This window comes from Acipenser ruthenus, chromosome 26 (genome assembly GCF_902713425.1).
Source record: "Acipenser ruthenus chromosome 26, fAciRut3.2 maternal haplotype, whole genome shotgun sequence".
In the NCBI taxonomy this organism is placed as follows: domain Eukaryota; kingdom Metazoa; phylum Chordata; class Actinopteri; order Acipenseriformes; family Acipenseridae; genus Acipenser; species Acipenser ruthenus.
Window position 1 is genome coordinate 20,649,579 of NC_081214.1, and position 15,266 is coordinate 20,664,844.

General features: G+C 40.5%; 1 protein-coding gene across 2 annotated transcripts in view; it reads left to right on the plus strand.

Annotated features, from left to right (window-relative positions):
- The window catches only part of LOC117430683 (connector enhancer of kinase suppressor of ras 2-like), a 108,522-nt gene that overhangs the window by 81,563 nt on the left and 11,693 nt on the right, over window positions 1-15,266 (plus strand). For both annotated transcript variants that reach the window (XM_034903090.2, XM_034903091.2), the window contains 6 exons: window positions 4,500-4,534; window positions 7,880-7,928; window positions 10,631-10,679; window positions 11,038-11,210; window positions 11,923-11,996; window positions 12,730-12,801. In XM_034903090.2, coding sequence (XP_034758981.2) covers window positions 4,500-4,534; window positions 7,880-7,928; window positions 10,631-10,679; window positions 11,038-11,210; window positions 11,923-11,996; window positions 12,730-12,801 — 452 coding nt within the window. The remainder of the gene's footprint in view (window positions 1-4,499; window positions 4,535-7,879; window positions 7,929-10,630; window positions 10,680-11,037; window positions 11,211-11,922; window positions 11,997-12,729; window positions 12,802-15,266) is intronic.

The window sequence follows — 15,266 nt, forward strand, 5'->3', positions numbered from 1 at the left end:
GTGCATGAGTAGCACATGAGTGACAGCAGATTGAGCTTTCCTGGATCGATCATTTCTTTAATATGTGAGGAGGAGGGATGGCTGTCTCTTGCCATTGCTGTCAGGATTTAGTTCAGGTGCAGGCTGTGTGGACACAAGCTGCCATCTGCACAGCTTGCACGGCACAGTCCCTCTGTGAATTACATCATCCGTAATTGTCAGAAAATTATCTCACCTCAGACCTGCATCATCCTGCGTGTCCCAGAAAGCCTTTTTTTAGCTGTCCCGTTTTAAAAATATCCCAGTCACCAGTCAGTTGTGCACTTCGTAAAAGCAGTTATGCAGATTTGTGTCATGATGTGAATACTGCTGCAGTCTGTTCTGTACTTTTTCTGGAAAGGTGCTTTGTGAATGCAAAGGCACGCTTGTTCTGAGATGACGTTGTGTTGTTAGATTAGTTTTTTTTTTGTTGTTGTTTAATCTTAAACTAGGACTCTAAAATACAGTACTATCAGAATCTTATTTTGTTTAGTATTTGAGTTATCGTACATTTTAGGAACAAACAGACTGCGTTAGCTATGGAGGCTCCTGCTGACTGAGTGCTTACCATAAGCCCTCTATAAAAGCCTGCTCATCGTACCTGAAGCTGACTAGAATGCATGCCAGCGATAGCATTTGCATAACAGATGAATCCTCCACACAGGCCATTAATACAAACATGTTCTCATTTTTTTGTCACCCACTTGGAGATAACGGTAACCCTCTAACGCAGCAGTCGAGGCAGCCTATTAAACAGCCATGAGTGCTGATTGCTTCTCAGGCCCTGTTGTTTCTTGGCAACCTCACTCTTTCATATCTAATGCCCTTTGATGGGTTCAAACTGCTGAACTAATTATTTATTCATTCCCTTGTATATCTTTTTTCTTTCTTTTCTGAATAAACAAATACTATCAGTCATCCGTCCTCAGGGAAGTCTTCGGAATCATGAGCTGAAACAGGAGTTTTTTTGATTTCTGGTATTTGTTTAAAGAGGATCCTATTTGTCCGGAGGTCCACGATCTCCCTGCTATGAAAGGATTCAGAAATGATGACATCTCTGACTGCAGTGCGTCTTTTATCGTTTCAGCAGTATGATTCCACCTTCACCTGGCATCTCCCTGGCATTATTCTTCTTGTTGAGAATCCCTTTGTGTATCATTTTGGGTTTCAGTCATCACATACTGGTGATCTTTGTACAACTCAGAAGCTAAAAGCACCTATGTGACCTCAAAAGAGCTCTCAGGCATGTCTAGCTCTGAGTACAGCTGGTACACCAGAGTGTAACCATTAACCTGTCCCCCTGCAGCACTCTGCCTGGATGTAACAAATGCACCAGTAGCATTAGAACATTTCTTACATCCCTGTCATACTGCAGGGGGGGGCAGGTTAATGGTTATAATGTGGTGTACTACTAGCTGAACTTTGAGAGAAGACAGGGTTTTGAGGTCAGAGGGTCACATGTTTTGAGGTCACAGGGTTGTTTTAAACTTCAGAGTTTGAAAATAACACCAGGATATAATGACTGCAACAGAAGATGATATACAAAGTGAATCAAAACAAGAAGAAAAATACATACGTTCAGATAAGTTGGCTGGGTTATTTTTTATCTGCCACTAGGTTTGATGTGAAAGCAGTTTAATACTGATCCTGTTTGTTTCCATCAGCAGCTTGAAACACATACCAAGATGGGTTCTGGCCCAGTGACTTTGGTGGAGGAAGTTACCTAATGATACATACAGTATAGGCAATCTTGTATTAAATAACTAATATATCATAATGCACGTATTGCACCTATGGAAATTAAACTATAACTTTGCCCCTTTAAATAAATATGTATATACTTGTAATTTTAGTTAACCTTAATGTAACTGCACTATGATTATTACACAGAGTGTTTCAAGTCATGCCCCGACACTAATAATGAATTGAAGAATGCAGTTTTACAGTTCTGCATAGTTGTACCTACATGACTGCTTATTGCTCAGGGGCCCTGTGGAGTGGGGTGTCTGAAAGCATCAGTTGCAGCCAGTGAGCTGCATCACATCAGCAGAGCTGTTGAGTACTCAATGATCCAAGCTGGCACCTCCGGAGCCTCAGCGCTGCCTCCAGGGACACATTTAAAGCTCTTCGGCGGAGGCACGGTGCTGGCGAAAGGTTACAGAATCCTTTTTTAAACACTGTCAGGATGGATCATGCTTAAGCAACTGGGCAGCTGTTTCCGAATCGCTGTCAGCCGCCTGCATTCTGCACATTTAGAAGCCCCCCCCCCCCCCCCCCCCCCCCCACCACCCTTTAAAAAAACTATTTCAGAGCATATGGTTTGGACCAGGGCCACCATATGACAATTGAGTCATCTAAAAGCCCTTTCCCGGAAATGTGTGCATTATCTGCATTAGTATTATCAAGCCTTAAAAGCGGCATGAATACAGTGAAATGTGCATGTCAATCTTATAAGAATGGTTTTATATATACACAGAGAAGTGCCACAAATGGGGAAAGAAGTGGACCCAAGGTTTGACTGTAAATGCCAGTGTATCAGCTCTCTCCTGCCTCCCAGTCCTCTGCTCTAACCGTTGGGTTACACGGTGCAGTGCTGCTTTGTGTGGGAAGACGATACAGTTTGTCTGCACTGTCAAGGTCCTGTGATGTTCCAGGAACAACAGCAAACAAACGAGTCAGTAGAAGAGTCCACCCCTGAGCAGGGATAGAACAGATTCCTAGCGGCCCAGCTGTGTTTACCCAAGCAACTTTCTGTAATTTACTGAGGAGCTGTTGTGTGTTTTTGGTTAACTGGCAAGCCCTCCTTTCTCTCTCGAGATCTGCTCATGCAACTCAAGGGATGCAAGATGTAACCGTGTTATACTGAGTGTGTGGGTGGTGTATTGGGTACAGCACTTATCTTTAGGCTGATTGGAATTCCAGGTTTGGGAAAGCCTGCTGTGTGTGTGTGTGGGAGGGAGACTGTATGTTTGTGTTATACTGTACTAGATGTACTTCACTTCCCTAATACTCTAGTTTGGAGTATGGCTCTGTGCTGCTGGTTAGTGATAGTCTTACATCCTGGCCTCCCAGCATGGACTGTGTACTTATTGACATTCTAGAAACAATGATTGCTAAGCTAAAAAAAATAGGATCTCAGAGGGTTTTATAAATAGAGACAGTGATGGGGTATTAAGGGAAATGTGTATACAGGTTGTGAAACCCGAGAGCCAAAGCAAAGCTGTTAGATGAGAAAAGAGATTGCAGGTGTAATTGAGTCTTTGGGGGAGAAGCTATTCTTGGTCTGAGCAGAGGGGAAGCTGCTTCTTTCGTAGCTCTACGCGCTTAAAAGGTGTCCCTTCTTCAGTGATGAGGAGTGCTGCTGAGCTGTGCTGGAGTTAAAGTAAGGCTGTCAGTCACTGCAATGCACCTGGGAGGAACAAAGGAGGCGATAAGGATGCAGCATACACTGATGCATTTATGACAAACTGACATTGTGAGTGCCTCTGTCAAAAATGCAGCTTACAGTGTTTTTTTGAAGTGCTAGGATTATAACTATTTTAAAATGATAAAACCAGCAAAAAAAAAATACTGAAAACTGTTGAATTGCTCCTAATCAAAATCACTGTAGGTTGTTTTATAATAGTTTCCTTTCAGTGAAATTACCAACTTTGCACCTACTTCAAAACTTACGAAACTAGAACTAGTAGATGTATTGAGTCCTTAATAACCTGCTGGGATGTTACTAGTTTTTACCAGTCTTTGAATGAGTGAATTAGTATAGGCTTTATTTTAATTTGATGTGTACGTCAGATTAATTCAATATTAAGTAGAAGGATAGCCTGTGTTCGTTTGTACAGTGCACAATTCCTTTTAAGAATTATATAAAAGCATATTTGAACTAGTGCTGCACATGATCATACTGTTTCATATCCTAACACAAATCAGTTACAGCAGCAGTTCTAGATAATGTAGGCTCTATTTAAAAGCAATTACAAAAATACCAGTTTCTAGTTGTATACCATTTGATTCCCCTAATCAAATTTGCCTTTACCTTTGATCCTGCTTCAAAATAGCTAACGATTGTATTTAATTTTACCAGCATTTGTTGTAAACACACTGCAGGCACAGCCTCTTTCGTAGCACAGGTAAAGCAGTTGAGGGTGACATGGTCTGCAGCCTCTATATTCTTACGGTAGCTGAGCGATGTGGTGCAATTCAAATCATCTGTAACCTGTTTGAAACCATGAAAACCACCTTAGTTCCTACATGGCATCCCAGTTAGATCAAACAAACGACTCAGATGTGTATGCATGCATGTATTTATGTAATTCTTTCTCTATACCCCCAATCGTAACCACAGCATAGATATGTGTTTGTGACCTAATTTTCCTGTCCACCCATGCAAAGAGCTCTCAAAACCCTCTGTGAGGAAGTGTGGGTTAGAGTCTGTTCCATGACTCGAGAGCTGTCCTTCACAAGCATCTTGTTCTGTCTTGCAGAGAGCTGGGGACACGCTGCGAGGAGACTCGGATCGGTAAGTAGACTCTGCTGGCTCTTCTTGTCTGGGTCGCTGTTGGGTTTCACCTGCGAATAGAAAGTATATAGAACCCGTCTGTTTGTAATCTGTAGACTTCCTCTGTTGAGCTGTTCTGTGAAAACAATTGTGAAGAGCAGAAACAAGTGGTTACCAAGTTGCAGTGCGATGCAAGTTCATGTCTGAACTGAAAGGATATGGGCTCAGTTCACCTCACAATGGATTTCCTTCTAGTTTTTGGATAAATTAAGGTTTATTGTTATTCCATTAACTACAAAAACAAAAAAAAGTTTAATTAGATACTTAGCAAACTATAATAGACTGAAGTGAACAGCAATACAGTGTTTTTTTGTGCTGTAAATTAATTATAAGCACCACATACTAGCATTTTCCACTGAATGTCATTTTGAAATTGTTGACTGTCCATTAGCACATGTTCTGTTGGGTCGGTTTATTAATCTTTTCAGTGAATTGGGCATTTCAAATCGGGTAGAACATGGGGGTAAAATTGATAATAAAAAATAAATACAAAACATAAGCAAACTGTTCCTAACTACATAAATTTGGACACTTTAAAAATAGCTAAAAAGAGTCAAATACATGTATTTGAAGGCGTTACTCCTTACCCAACAGAACAAAAATGTGAATTTATTTTTTATTTTTATAAATGATGTGCACTGCTAATGAACCCGGTCTCCACCAGTGAAAATGGGAAGCTTCATCTTGCTATAAAAAAAATAAATACTTTCATTGCATTTGGTGGAGCAATAAACTTAAAAAGAAAATAGTCCAGTAAAAAAAAAAACTGTAAAAAAGTGTTTAACTGCAGAAGCATACTCTTTAAGTTAAAGCGAGTTTGATTGCTGTCAGCGGGCTGGATCACAGCGAAGCAGCAGTGAGGTAAAGGAAACCACAGAGTGAACTCCCACAGGCCTGTGAGCGAGCAGGCTGCCAGCCGCAATGCACAGTGAACACACAAGGCTGACATTCAATACACACATAGGAAGGATGATTCGCATTTTGGTCACATGAATACTGACAAGCAACGCTACCCCACCTATGGAGTGGTTATATAGACTTGATACAGTGAAACCAACACGTATTGAGAGACAATAAGTTTCAATATCCAGAGTAGACATCCATTTAAAACAAACAAGTGAAGTACAGTATCTAAGTTTAATTCCTTAAACAAAAAACATGAACATCTAAAGCTCAGTAAAGATTGTTCAGTTTAAATTGCTAACTGTTTTAAATCGGTGTAAAAGCACACATTGCGCTTGTGAAACAATCGAATAATCTATTTCAGTTTCAGTAACAATGCAAATAATGCAAGAGTAACAATTAACCAAGAAGGCTCCACCTTGAGACAAGGAAGCTCTTCATAATATTGAACCCACATGAAACTACTGATATTCAAGTGGAAGAATCTGAATATTTGTTGGTGCAAATGTTAAAGGCTATAGGTATGTCAGCTCTAGAAGTGTGTTCATGTTCAGATCACGTCTTTACCCATGTTTATTTTTATTTTTCTTCCTTGAGTAGATCTTTCTTTTTTGAAGTCCAAGTCACCTTTTTCGAGAGGCCTGTGACAGCTCTCAGCAATTTTATGCTGCTGCTCATTCCTGACAGAACATCTGCTTTGAAAACTAAAATAAGCCAGGCAACTTTCAAAATGAACTTAGTGCTATTAGTACTATTTTTAAACATTCTGTATTTTTGTTTATTTAAAGCTAAGTTTCAGTTCTGCCATTTGATTTCCTGTGAAGCTATATTTTGACTTCAGACAGTTAGATGGCACAAATTACAGATTCTACACTACCCTTTCAAAATATATATATAGTACTGCACTACAATTGAATTAAATAATATTTAATTAAATACATTTTACACTTCCTTTGATTTTTTTAAAATGTTTTTTATATAGTGCTTTGACTATGCGCTTAGAAAAACACCATTTGTGTAATTGTGCTAAGAACACCTGACATTTAAAGCTGTGTACTCTAAAATGTATTTATACTGCAGTATTACAAGTACAGCATGTATGGGTATTTTGCATTGTAAAGAACAGAGAAGTTAATCTTGGACTGATAAATGCATAGGAAAAACATGGTGTACTTTTGTTTTTGTGAAATTCGAGGGGTCTCCCAAGTATTTGTTTGTTGGCGGTATAGGCGAGGAAATGCTACCACAGGGCACAGTGCCGACAGTTAAACATGGGGGAGGTAATGTGATAGTGTGGGGGAGTTCAGTGGCAGTCAGAGTGTTGATCTTATTGAATTAATGGAATTATGTGTAAAGAAAAGCATCACAGCATCCCCCACAAACTTGTGCTGCCATCTGGTTGGTGTCTAATTGGACATCAATTCAACTCCTGCAGCAGGACAGCGATCCAAAACACACAGTCCCTTCCAGTCTTTTAATGAGATATGTGGAGAAAGAATCAAGGGGATAGAGGTATTGATATGATACATAGTGATGGTCCAGTGTGCTCCACTCAATCCAGCTGACTGCTCACTAATAGCATTCATGTGGGATGAAACACACACATTAAACCAAGGCAACCCAAAACCATGAAACAGGATAGTTTAAGAAAGGTTTGGAAAGCTAATTGCAAGAGCATCTCCTATCTGTACTGTAATTGCCTCTAAACTGCATTATAGATTGTGTATGTAGCACACACTTTGTGGCTGATCCATTGTTATGCAAATGAGATCCCTGATATTCTGTAACATGTAAATGCTGCATCTCCCTCCCAGTCTGCATTTGATAGAGGGCTAACAGTACGTTCTTGATTGGCAGGTGCTTCTCTATCCAAGACTCCACAAATGATGTATGTTCTACAAGAAAAAGCCTCAAAAATGAGAGGAGAGTGTGCTAATTTCCACTGAAATATTTCTGATGAATCACTGCCTTCCTGGTTGCCCATAATGACCCCCTGATGAAAGCTTCCCATGGTTTTGCCATATCTATACAATGTTTAATATGCTTTGGTTAACAACTGCAGTTCGTTTTTTCACTACCTTTGCTTTGTTTTTACCATGATATACCCCACTGAACTTTTAGAAGGACCACAGTGTTATGTTATATTGTGTCCAGCCTCTATACTGCACAAGGCATTGTCACTTGATTTGGCATCCTTGTTCCATTAGCAATAAATGTACGTTTCATATTAAACTCTGCCAGTGACCTGTTTATGATGCTGATTGGAGATGAAGCTGATGTATCGCTCATGTCATGAGAATTCAAGCATGTCTAATGAGTAAGCTGTCAATGGTTCAGACAATGATTTTGTCCTCTTTGTAACCCCCCCCCCCTTCCTAACACTCCTCTCCCCTCTCTTTACAGGTATGCTAGTTCTGGAATAGATAGACAAGGAGTCACATCCATGAGGAAGGTAAGCCCTAGTCATCTTCTTATTTAAAGGGATATATCATCAACATAACAATATTAAAGACTTACCTGTTTAATGGTGTGTGTTTGGTATGCTTCTCTATAGTTGTTTTGTTTAGATCATGCTTATTTGGCATGCTTGCCACCGTTCCAGTATAAACTGCACCCAGACCTGGGCTGCAGGACCAGTTTAAATAACTAACTGTTTTAAATCGCTGTTAAAGCAATGCACTGCGCTTATGAAACAATTGAATAATCTATTTATACGACAGGTTTCAGTAATAATGCAAATAATACAAGAGAGTAGTAATAATTAATCAAGTGGGCTACAACTTGACAACATTTATTTATACATGTGAACCCACATAAAGCCACTGGTATTCAAGTGTAAGAATCTGAATATTTGTTGGTGCAAATGGATACATATAACATAATTACCAAGACCCAAGTTTATCGCTAATATTTTATGGGTATGTCAGCTCTAGAAGTGTGTTCGTGTTCAGATCACGGCTTTACCCACGTTTTTTTTTCCTTGTGTAGCTCTTTATTTTTCAAGTCCAAGTCATCTTTTCGAGAGCCAAAAAGCCAGGGGGGTGATGTTACGCTGCTGCTCATTCCCCACAGAACATCTGCTTTGAAAACTAAAATAACTCAGGCAGCTTTTCAAATGAACTTGATGCTATTAGTACTATTTTTAAACATTCTGTATTTTAAGGGATTTTTTTTTTCTTCTGTAGTCTTTTAATGTTAAGTTTCAGCTCCGCTGGGGAAACATATTAGTGTCGCACAGCGCACAGTTCTTCACCTACAAGATACAGTCGTGGGCGCAGCACTAATATGCTTCCCCTCCTCACTTCAGAATATGAGAAGCGTTTTTTGTGAACAGTTTGTAAGCATGGCAAATACTAAGGTAGAAACAATGATAGAGAACCATACAGAATACAAACAAAGGGATATTAAACAGGTAAGAAAATAAATATTATTATAGAACCATGTAGAGGGTAGATGCTGGTGGAGTGTGGATTGGAGTCACGTGCAGGAGAGAGGAATCACAGACTGGATGGAAGCAGCTCTTCCACTCTGACTCACTGGAGTGAAATAACCAGCTCCTTGAGGTCTGAACATATCTTTTGCTGAGATCAAAGAGAAGCCATTAATTATACAGTAAGCAAGCTGTTCCTGAATAACATGATGGAAAATGAGATACTGTACATGAAGGCTCATTTCACTAAAATAGAGAAATAATTGCTGTACAGTACATAATGTGGAATAATCAGGACATTGGGTTGCTTTTAAGCAATTTTTTTTTTTTCATAGCTGACTGTGTCTACCACTGTACAATATGAAGCATGTTATATAAAAGTTCAATCTATACAGTAATGTTGAGGTTTCCCATATTCTGAAATAGTTTATCATATTTTCCCATGTTTTGTGTCTGTACTTATTCAGACTTTACTAGACTTAACTGTGTTTTTACCATGGTTTACCTCAGTTAAGAAACCATACTGGTTAATACAAATTATTTTAAAAAATAAAAGCAGGAACCTGTAATATAAATGAGTCAAGCATTCTTCAGGTGTAAATTTTAATCAATCAGCCCTAAAGCTAACGTTAATCAGGAGCATCCAGGGAGGCTGTCATTGGGGGGACACTGTTTTAATGGGCCTAATCCAGCAGAACCCTAATAAACCACCCTGCACAGCCTCTCTCTGCTTGTTATTCAGCTCCTCAACTTCAGTTGAAGTGCTCTGGCTAACTCTCCGAAACCCAGTTAAGAAAGTCATGTTCAGTTGATGAGAGGCTATAACACCCCCAGTATTATTAGCAACTTTTTTTAAAATTTTCAGACATGAACCTTCCATAAAAGGAATTTGGGCTCTCTTAACTCATTTATCCCCGGGCCAGCCATTGCTTCAAATGTACCTTTTAAGTCTATTCCCTGGAGATATGTCAGTTTGACTGTGCCACTCCCCACCCCAGACCCACCTTTGTAAAGACGAATTATAAGGAAACAGGCATGCTGTTGTTCAGCTCAGCTATTGTTTTTCATGTGCCTTGGTTACCCTGTATTTTTTTTTTTTTTTTAATAGCACCCTAGGGAGACACTGGGGTGCCAGTGCAGTAGAGCTTGGACAAGCAATGGATGGTTTTAATAAAATACAAGGTTCTGCAAGCAACCTGCTCTTCTGGCACCTTAATACATTTATTGCCTTGAAAAGACATGGGAGGCAGAGCACATAATTAAGAAAGTGTGGAACAGTCTCTGGGGCAGGTGTCCTGCATTGTAATGATGCCTTATCCACTGTTACTGGCTTGCACATTTCTGATTAAAGTCCTAAGCACAGGTTTTAAGATGACTAATGAGACTGCTCTTCCAATGACAGAATATAATGTTGCTTTGGATACTACTGGGGTTTGGAGATTACACACAGGGACGAGTTATGAGGACACTTTGCTATACACAACCTGGAAAAACCTAAAGAAACTCGGTGAACAAACGTTTCATCAGTGTCTTAGAAGTTTCTTTCTTGAAGCTTTACCTTCCATTTTTTATTATATTTTGAGGTTTTGGATGTATATAAGATGGACTTGAATGAACTACCTCCGCTCCTGTGTGTTGGGTGGTGGGGCTCTGTGCTCTTTGTTTCAGCAATAACCCTGATCGGCTTCTCCATTCATTCTCTGTTGTCTTTCTTTGTTTTTCAGTCATTTCATTACGCCTCCTTGAGGACTAAAACCAAAAAGAGAACCAAAGGTAAGAAACGAAAGTTTCATTAAGCATCATTATGTTATCTATAAAATTGAGCTGGTAGTCTGAGCTCCTGAACTTCAACAACCCAAGCTGTGATTGAAGCTGTGAGGCTTGTGTGGACTTGTGGTTAGTGTGAGGGGCTGGAAAGCAGAGTGGCTTGTTGGGTAGTTTTGAGAGATTTTTGGTAGTGACTTTGGGGATAGTGCATAGTGGAGCCTATGGGTTTGAACCTATGAGCATAGCAGGATAGTGGGTTGGTACGGAGAGACGAGGAACTGGTAAACAGTGTTACCGTGTATTTAGAGCTTTCCATGCTAGTAGTTCCTGTAATGAGGTCTCCCTGCTAATCCCCCTCCCCCAGGCTCTCTGACCAGCGGAAGCCGGCGGAGGATCTCCTGTAAAGACCTGGGCCATGGCGACTGTGAGGGCTGGCTCTGGAAGAAGAAGGATGCCAAGGGCTACTTCATCCAGAAGTGGAAGAAGTACTGGTTCATCCTGAAGGATTCCTCACTCTACTGGTACACCAACCAGAACGTAAGGGTCCCGTAATACTTTCAATGAAACCTAGCCATGCCTCACTCATCAAAACCATACCTTCTACACCTTACAAAATCCCAAATGCCCAATACGTAAATACTAACCCTTATGCTGTGAAAGAAATCACAACTCCAATCAGACACGCTGGCCTTCGCAAATTCATTTCTCTATATCTGATTCTATTCCTTTGCAAGCAGGCTGCCTCAAGTTAGAGAAAATGAAATATACACTGTGTGGACCTACTGGAGAAACAGCCTGGCAACTTCTCCTTAACATATGTTGATCAGTTCTAGCTCCCTTCCCTAACTGACTGTTGGTGGATGGCCTGTCTTGACTCCTCTCCTTTCTGTGACTCTCCCCCTCACAAGAACAAACAATATGAAATCAAGATAATTATGTAGCCCTTTTTTGCACATGATACAGTATTTTTTCAGAACAACTTTCCTGCACCCCTCCATACCGAGCTGTATCAGCCTAGCCTTGACTTCACAGAGATGGGCTCTCTGTCCCTAATACCAGGATTCCTGGTCAAGCGCAACTGCAGCAAGTTAATAAAAAAACCTAGAGCTGGGACAGTAGCAGTATCGGCAGTTTCAGTTAGCGAGCCGGCTCCCAGATTTTATCTTGCATTCTTAATATGACAAGCTATTTGTAATGCTCTCCCTCTCTAATCCTGCTTTCTCATCCCCCCTCCTGTTCTCTCTGATAGGATGAGAAGGCAGAAGGGTTCATCAGTCTCCCAGAGTTCAGGATAGATCGAGCCATCGAATGCAGACGGAAATTGTAAGCTCACCACCATGAGTCTTTATTTAAACAGGAACAGAATACTTGTAATATTGATTTACAAGTAAAATAAAATGTGTCTTTCTAATGTATTATTTTTCTTGCAACCCTTTTCACTGAAAAGTGCTGTGTTCAGTGTGATAGCTAATAGCACCTCTAAGGTGCGGTACATAAAAAGACAGTGTGTACCTGCAGGCTTATCCACATACCCATGTAGTGCAGGCCTCAGCGATGTAGCCCGGGTGTCTGTCTCTGTGGTGTTTGTCTCTGATGACTCACAGCAGCGGGTAAAGGCTCTGCTCAGTCCTGTTTTTCACACATCTCCAAAGCTTGTTTCTGAGTCACTTTCTCAAGCACGCCTGGAGTTTCAGGTTTATAGCAGAACCATGGATTCCCTCAGTTTATAATAACATTTACATGCATACACAATGCAGTTTGTTTTTTTTGTTGTAATGTCCCCAGATGAACAATATTCATGAAATGTTCCCTGTTTACTGCATTGGGATAGCTTTTAAATCTCCACAGATGTTGGAGGGTAGTGCTTGTGCCTTGTACTGTGTATCGTAAAGCAATTGGTTAAACCTGGTTATTATTGTGAATATATTTACCCTTCTGTAAAGTTGTAGTCCCTAAGTCAAATGTGTACATGTTTGTGACAGAATGAAAAATGCAATGTTACAAAACTGTCAAGATGCTATAGAGCTCAGGTCCCTTTCCCCTTTCTCATTCACAGTGCCTTCAAAGCATGCCACCCCAAAATCAAGAGTTTCTTTTTTGCCACAGACTGCCTAGAGGAAATGAACAGGTAAGAACGAATGAATGTGTTTCTCTATGAGGTATACCATTCCACTTTTATTCTGATGGCTACCCAATAACGTCAGGACGCATCCTGATGTGAAAGCACTTTACATGAGATTGGTTTTTCTGAAGTTTTCTGCAGCTATAATAACGTGGGTTTGTGTGGCGGGCTGGTCTGTGTCCACGTGCGCATGCATACAGTTTGAGAACAGCCTAAGAAGCTGTGAGAGTAAGAAAGAGGCTGCGGAAAGATTCAAGCTGTGCAGTTCTCCTTTTCAGCGTGATGCTTTGAGTTTCCCTTTTTGCATTTGCGCCTGAGCTGTGAGCTGCGGAGCTGTCCTGCTTTTGAAATGGGAGCAATTAGCAGTGGAGCTGCGGCTGGAGCAACATGTCTCCCGACATGCAGCACATCAAAGACTTCTACTGGGGAATCACCCAGATCTGAGCCCATCAGAGCCTCAGCTCGCTGCAAGGGGCTGGGCATGGGGGCGGCTGACAGAGCTGTACAGCACCACCCGAGGCAAACACAACTACTGCTCAGGCAGATCCTTCCAAAAAAAACAAAGCATACTCCATATGTTTCCTATTGAATTGACTAGTTTTTCCATTGGGGTGGTGTTTTGGAAATTACTGCATTATAGTTAATTCACACTACTTCTACACACTACTTATTTTCATTGAAAATGTTATTCATTACTATACCAGTGAATGGCTACCATTAGAATAGCTTGTTACATTGATTGCCCTTACATTGCAATTACACAGGTTGTATAGGAACTAAGGAGCTATGTGTGTAATTACTAAGTAAAAAAAACAGCAAGACAATATTAGTGTTGCTGCATCCATGCATATTGTGGTGCCCTGCTGTGATATCCCAAGAGCAAGCATGCACAACCCAGAACACAGTGAGTTATGGTACACAAGCTTTGTTAACTTTTTACACTGATTTTGGTCTGTGAAAAAAATGGCACTTCCAGCGTGTTAGGGCTTTGCTTTGCAATATACAAAGAAGCAAGTTGCCCTTTAAAGGTTAAAGTGCACCTGAATGTCTTCAGAAGTGGGGATTCGGTCTCTGTGAGGCGAGGGAGTGAAACAGAAAGTGAGCGATGAGAATACAGTAAAAGATGCTGTTAAAGAGAAATCTCTCAGCTTACAGTAACTTGAAAAAACAGCTCCCTCCTTCTGGAACAATAGAGAAGTATCGTAAGGGGAGGGGTCAAAATTCCAACACAAAATAGAGTGAAAACTGTAAACTCTCGCAGAATACCTTGTCACTATTCTGTATAGTGTACTACACATAAAACAACACAAAGACCACAGCCATAAAACAGAGAAAGCAAGAAGGACACCTTAACACAGACTAAAAATATTACAAATAAAACACAGTATTGGAGTCATTGCAATACGAACCACCCAGTTCGTATTGCAATTCTAAATGTAGTAATAGTAATGGGACTGATAAAAAAACAAAAAAAAACAAAGATAATGTCATCTGAAACTCTTTACACTCAGGTCCTGTCTGCTCCAGAATCCTGGCTAAATCCCAAACACAGGCCAAACCCTAACCCTAACCTTAACCCTAACCCTAACCCCCACCCCCCTCCTCCTGCCCTGACTAATTCTCTAATCCATGTCTTGAGTCCCTCTGGTCAACACTGTAAATGAGAACCAGTTCTCAGTTGGTACCTGCCAGGTTAAATAAAGATTTCATTGATTAATACCTCAAGGCACTTCCTTCTCCACATTGTGAATCTATTAGCAGACGTTGAGAAATGTGTCAGCAGTACAGCCCCCTCAGAGGTGGGGGGTGGGGGGGGATTGGGGGACTGGAAAGTCAGAGCCCCCGTGGTCACGGGAATTGAAATTAATTCCTCTTTAGTTAAACGACCATTTTAATTTACCCAGACCACACAGATTCAGAGGCAGTCTCCACCCACACAGGCTGATCCCAGGCTGAGCAGAGTGTGACAGTGCCACGCTCCTGTAGAACATTTCCCCATTCCCCTAAAGCTGTATAACAACATGTAGGCTGATTTAAGAAATACACATTGATCTGGAATATTAGGAGGTCTTACACAGCTTTCACATTTATAACATAAATGCTGACCTAAATGTCAAAAAATGATCCTACCAATGAAGAGAACTCAAAATATTATCTGTCTCTGTAGTATACAATATATATTTATATGTTAGGTTTTGTCACTGAAAAGAAATTGTAAGACACGTGACATTTACACACCTTTAAATAAAACACATTTCAATAGCTGTTACATCTGCCTTCACATTAATGACAGAAAATCCCAATTTATAATGTATTACTTCATCTAAGAAGGAAGGAAAGGGAGGGCATCAAAACAATGGCTGCTAGGTTTTGTCGCCATGCCGACCTAAGAGCTCTCTTTGGAGGCTCAGTAGTTCTGATACCCACAGGCCATTGCAAACAGTCGCTTAAAATATAACTTCCTGCCCCTG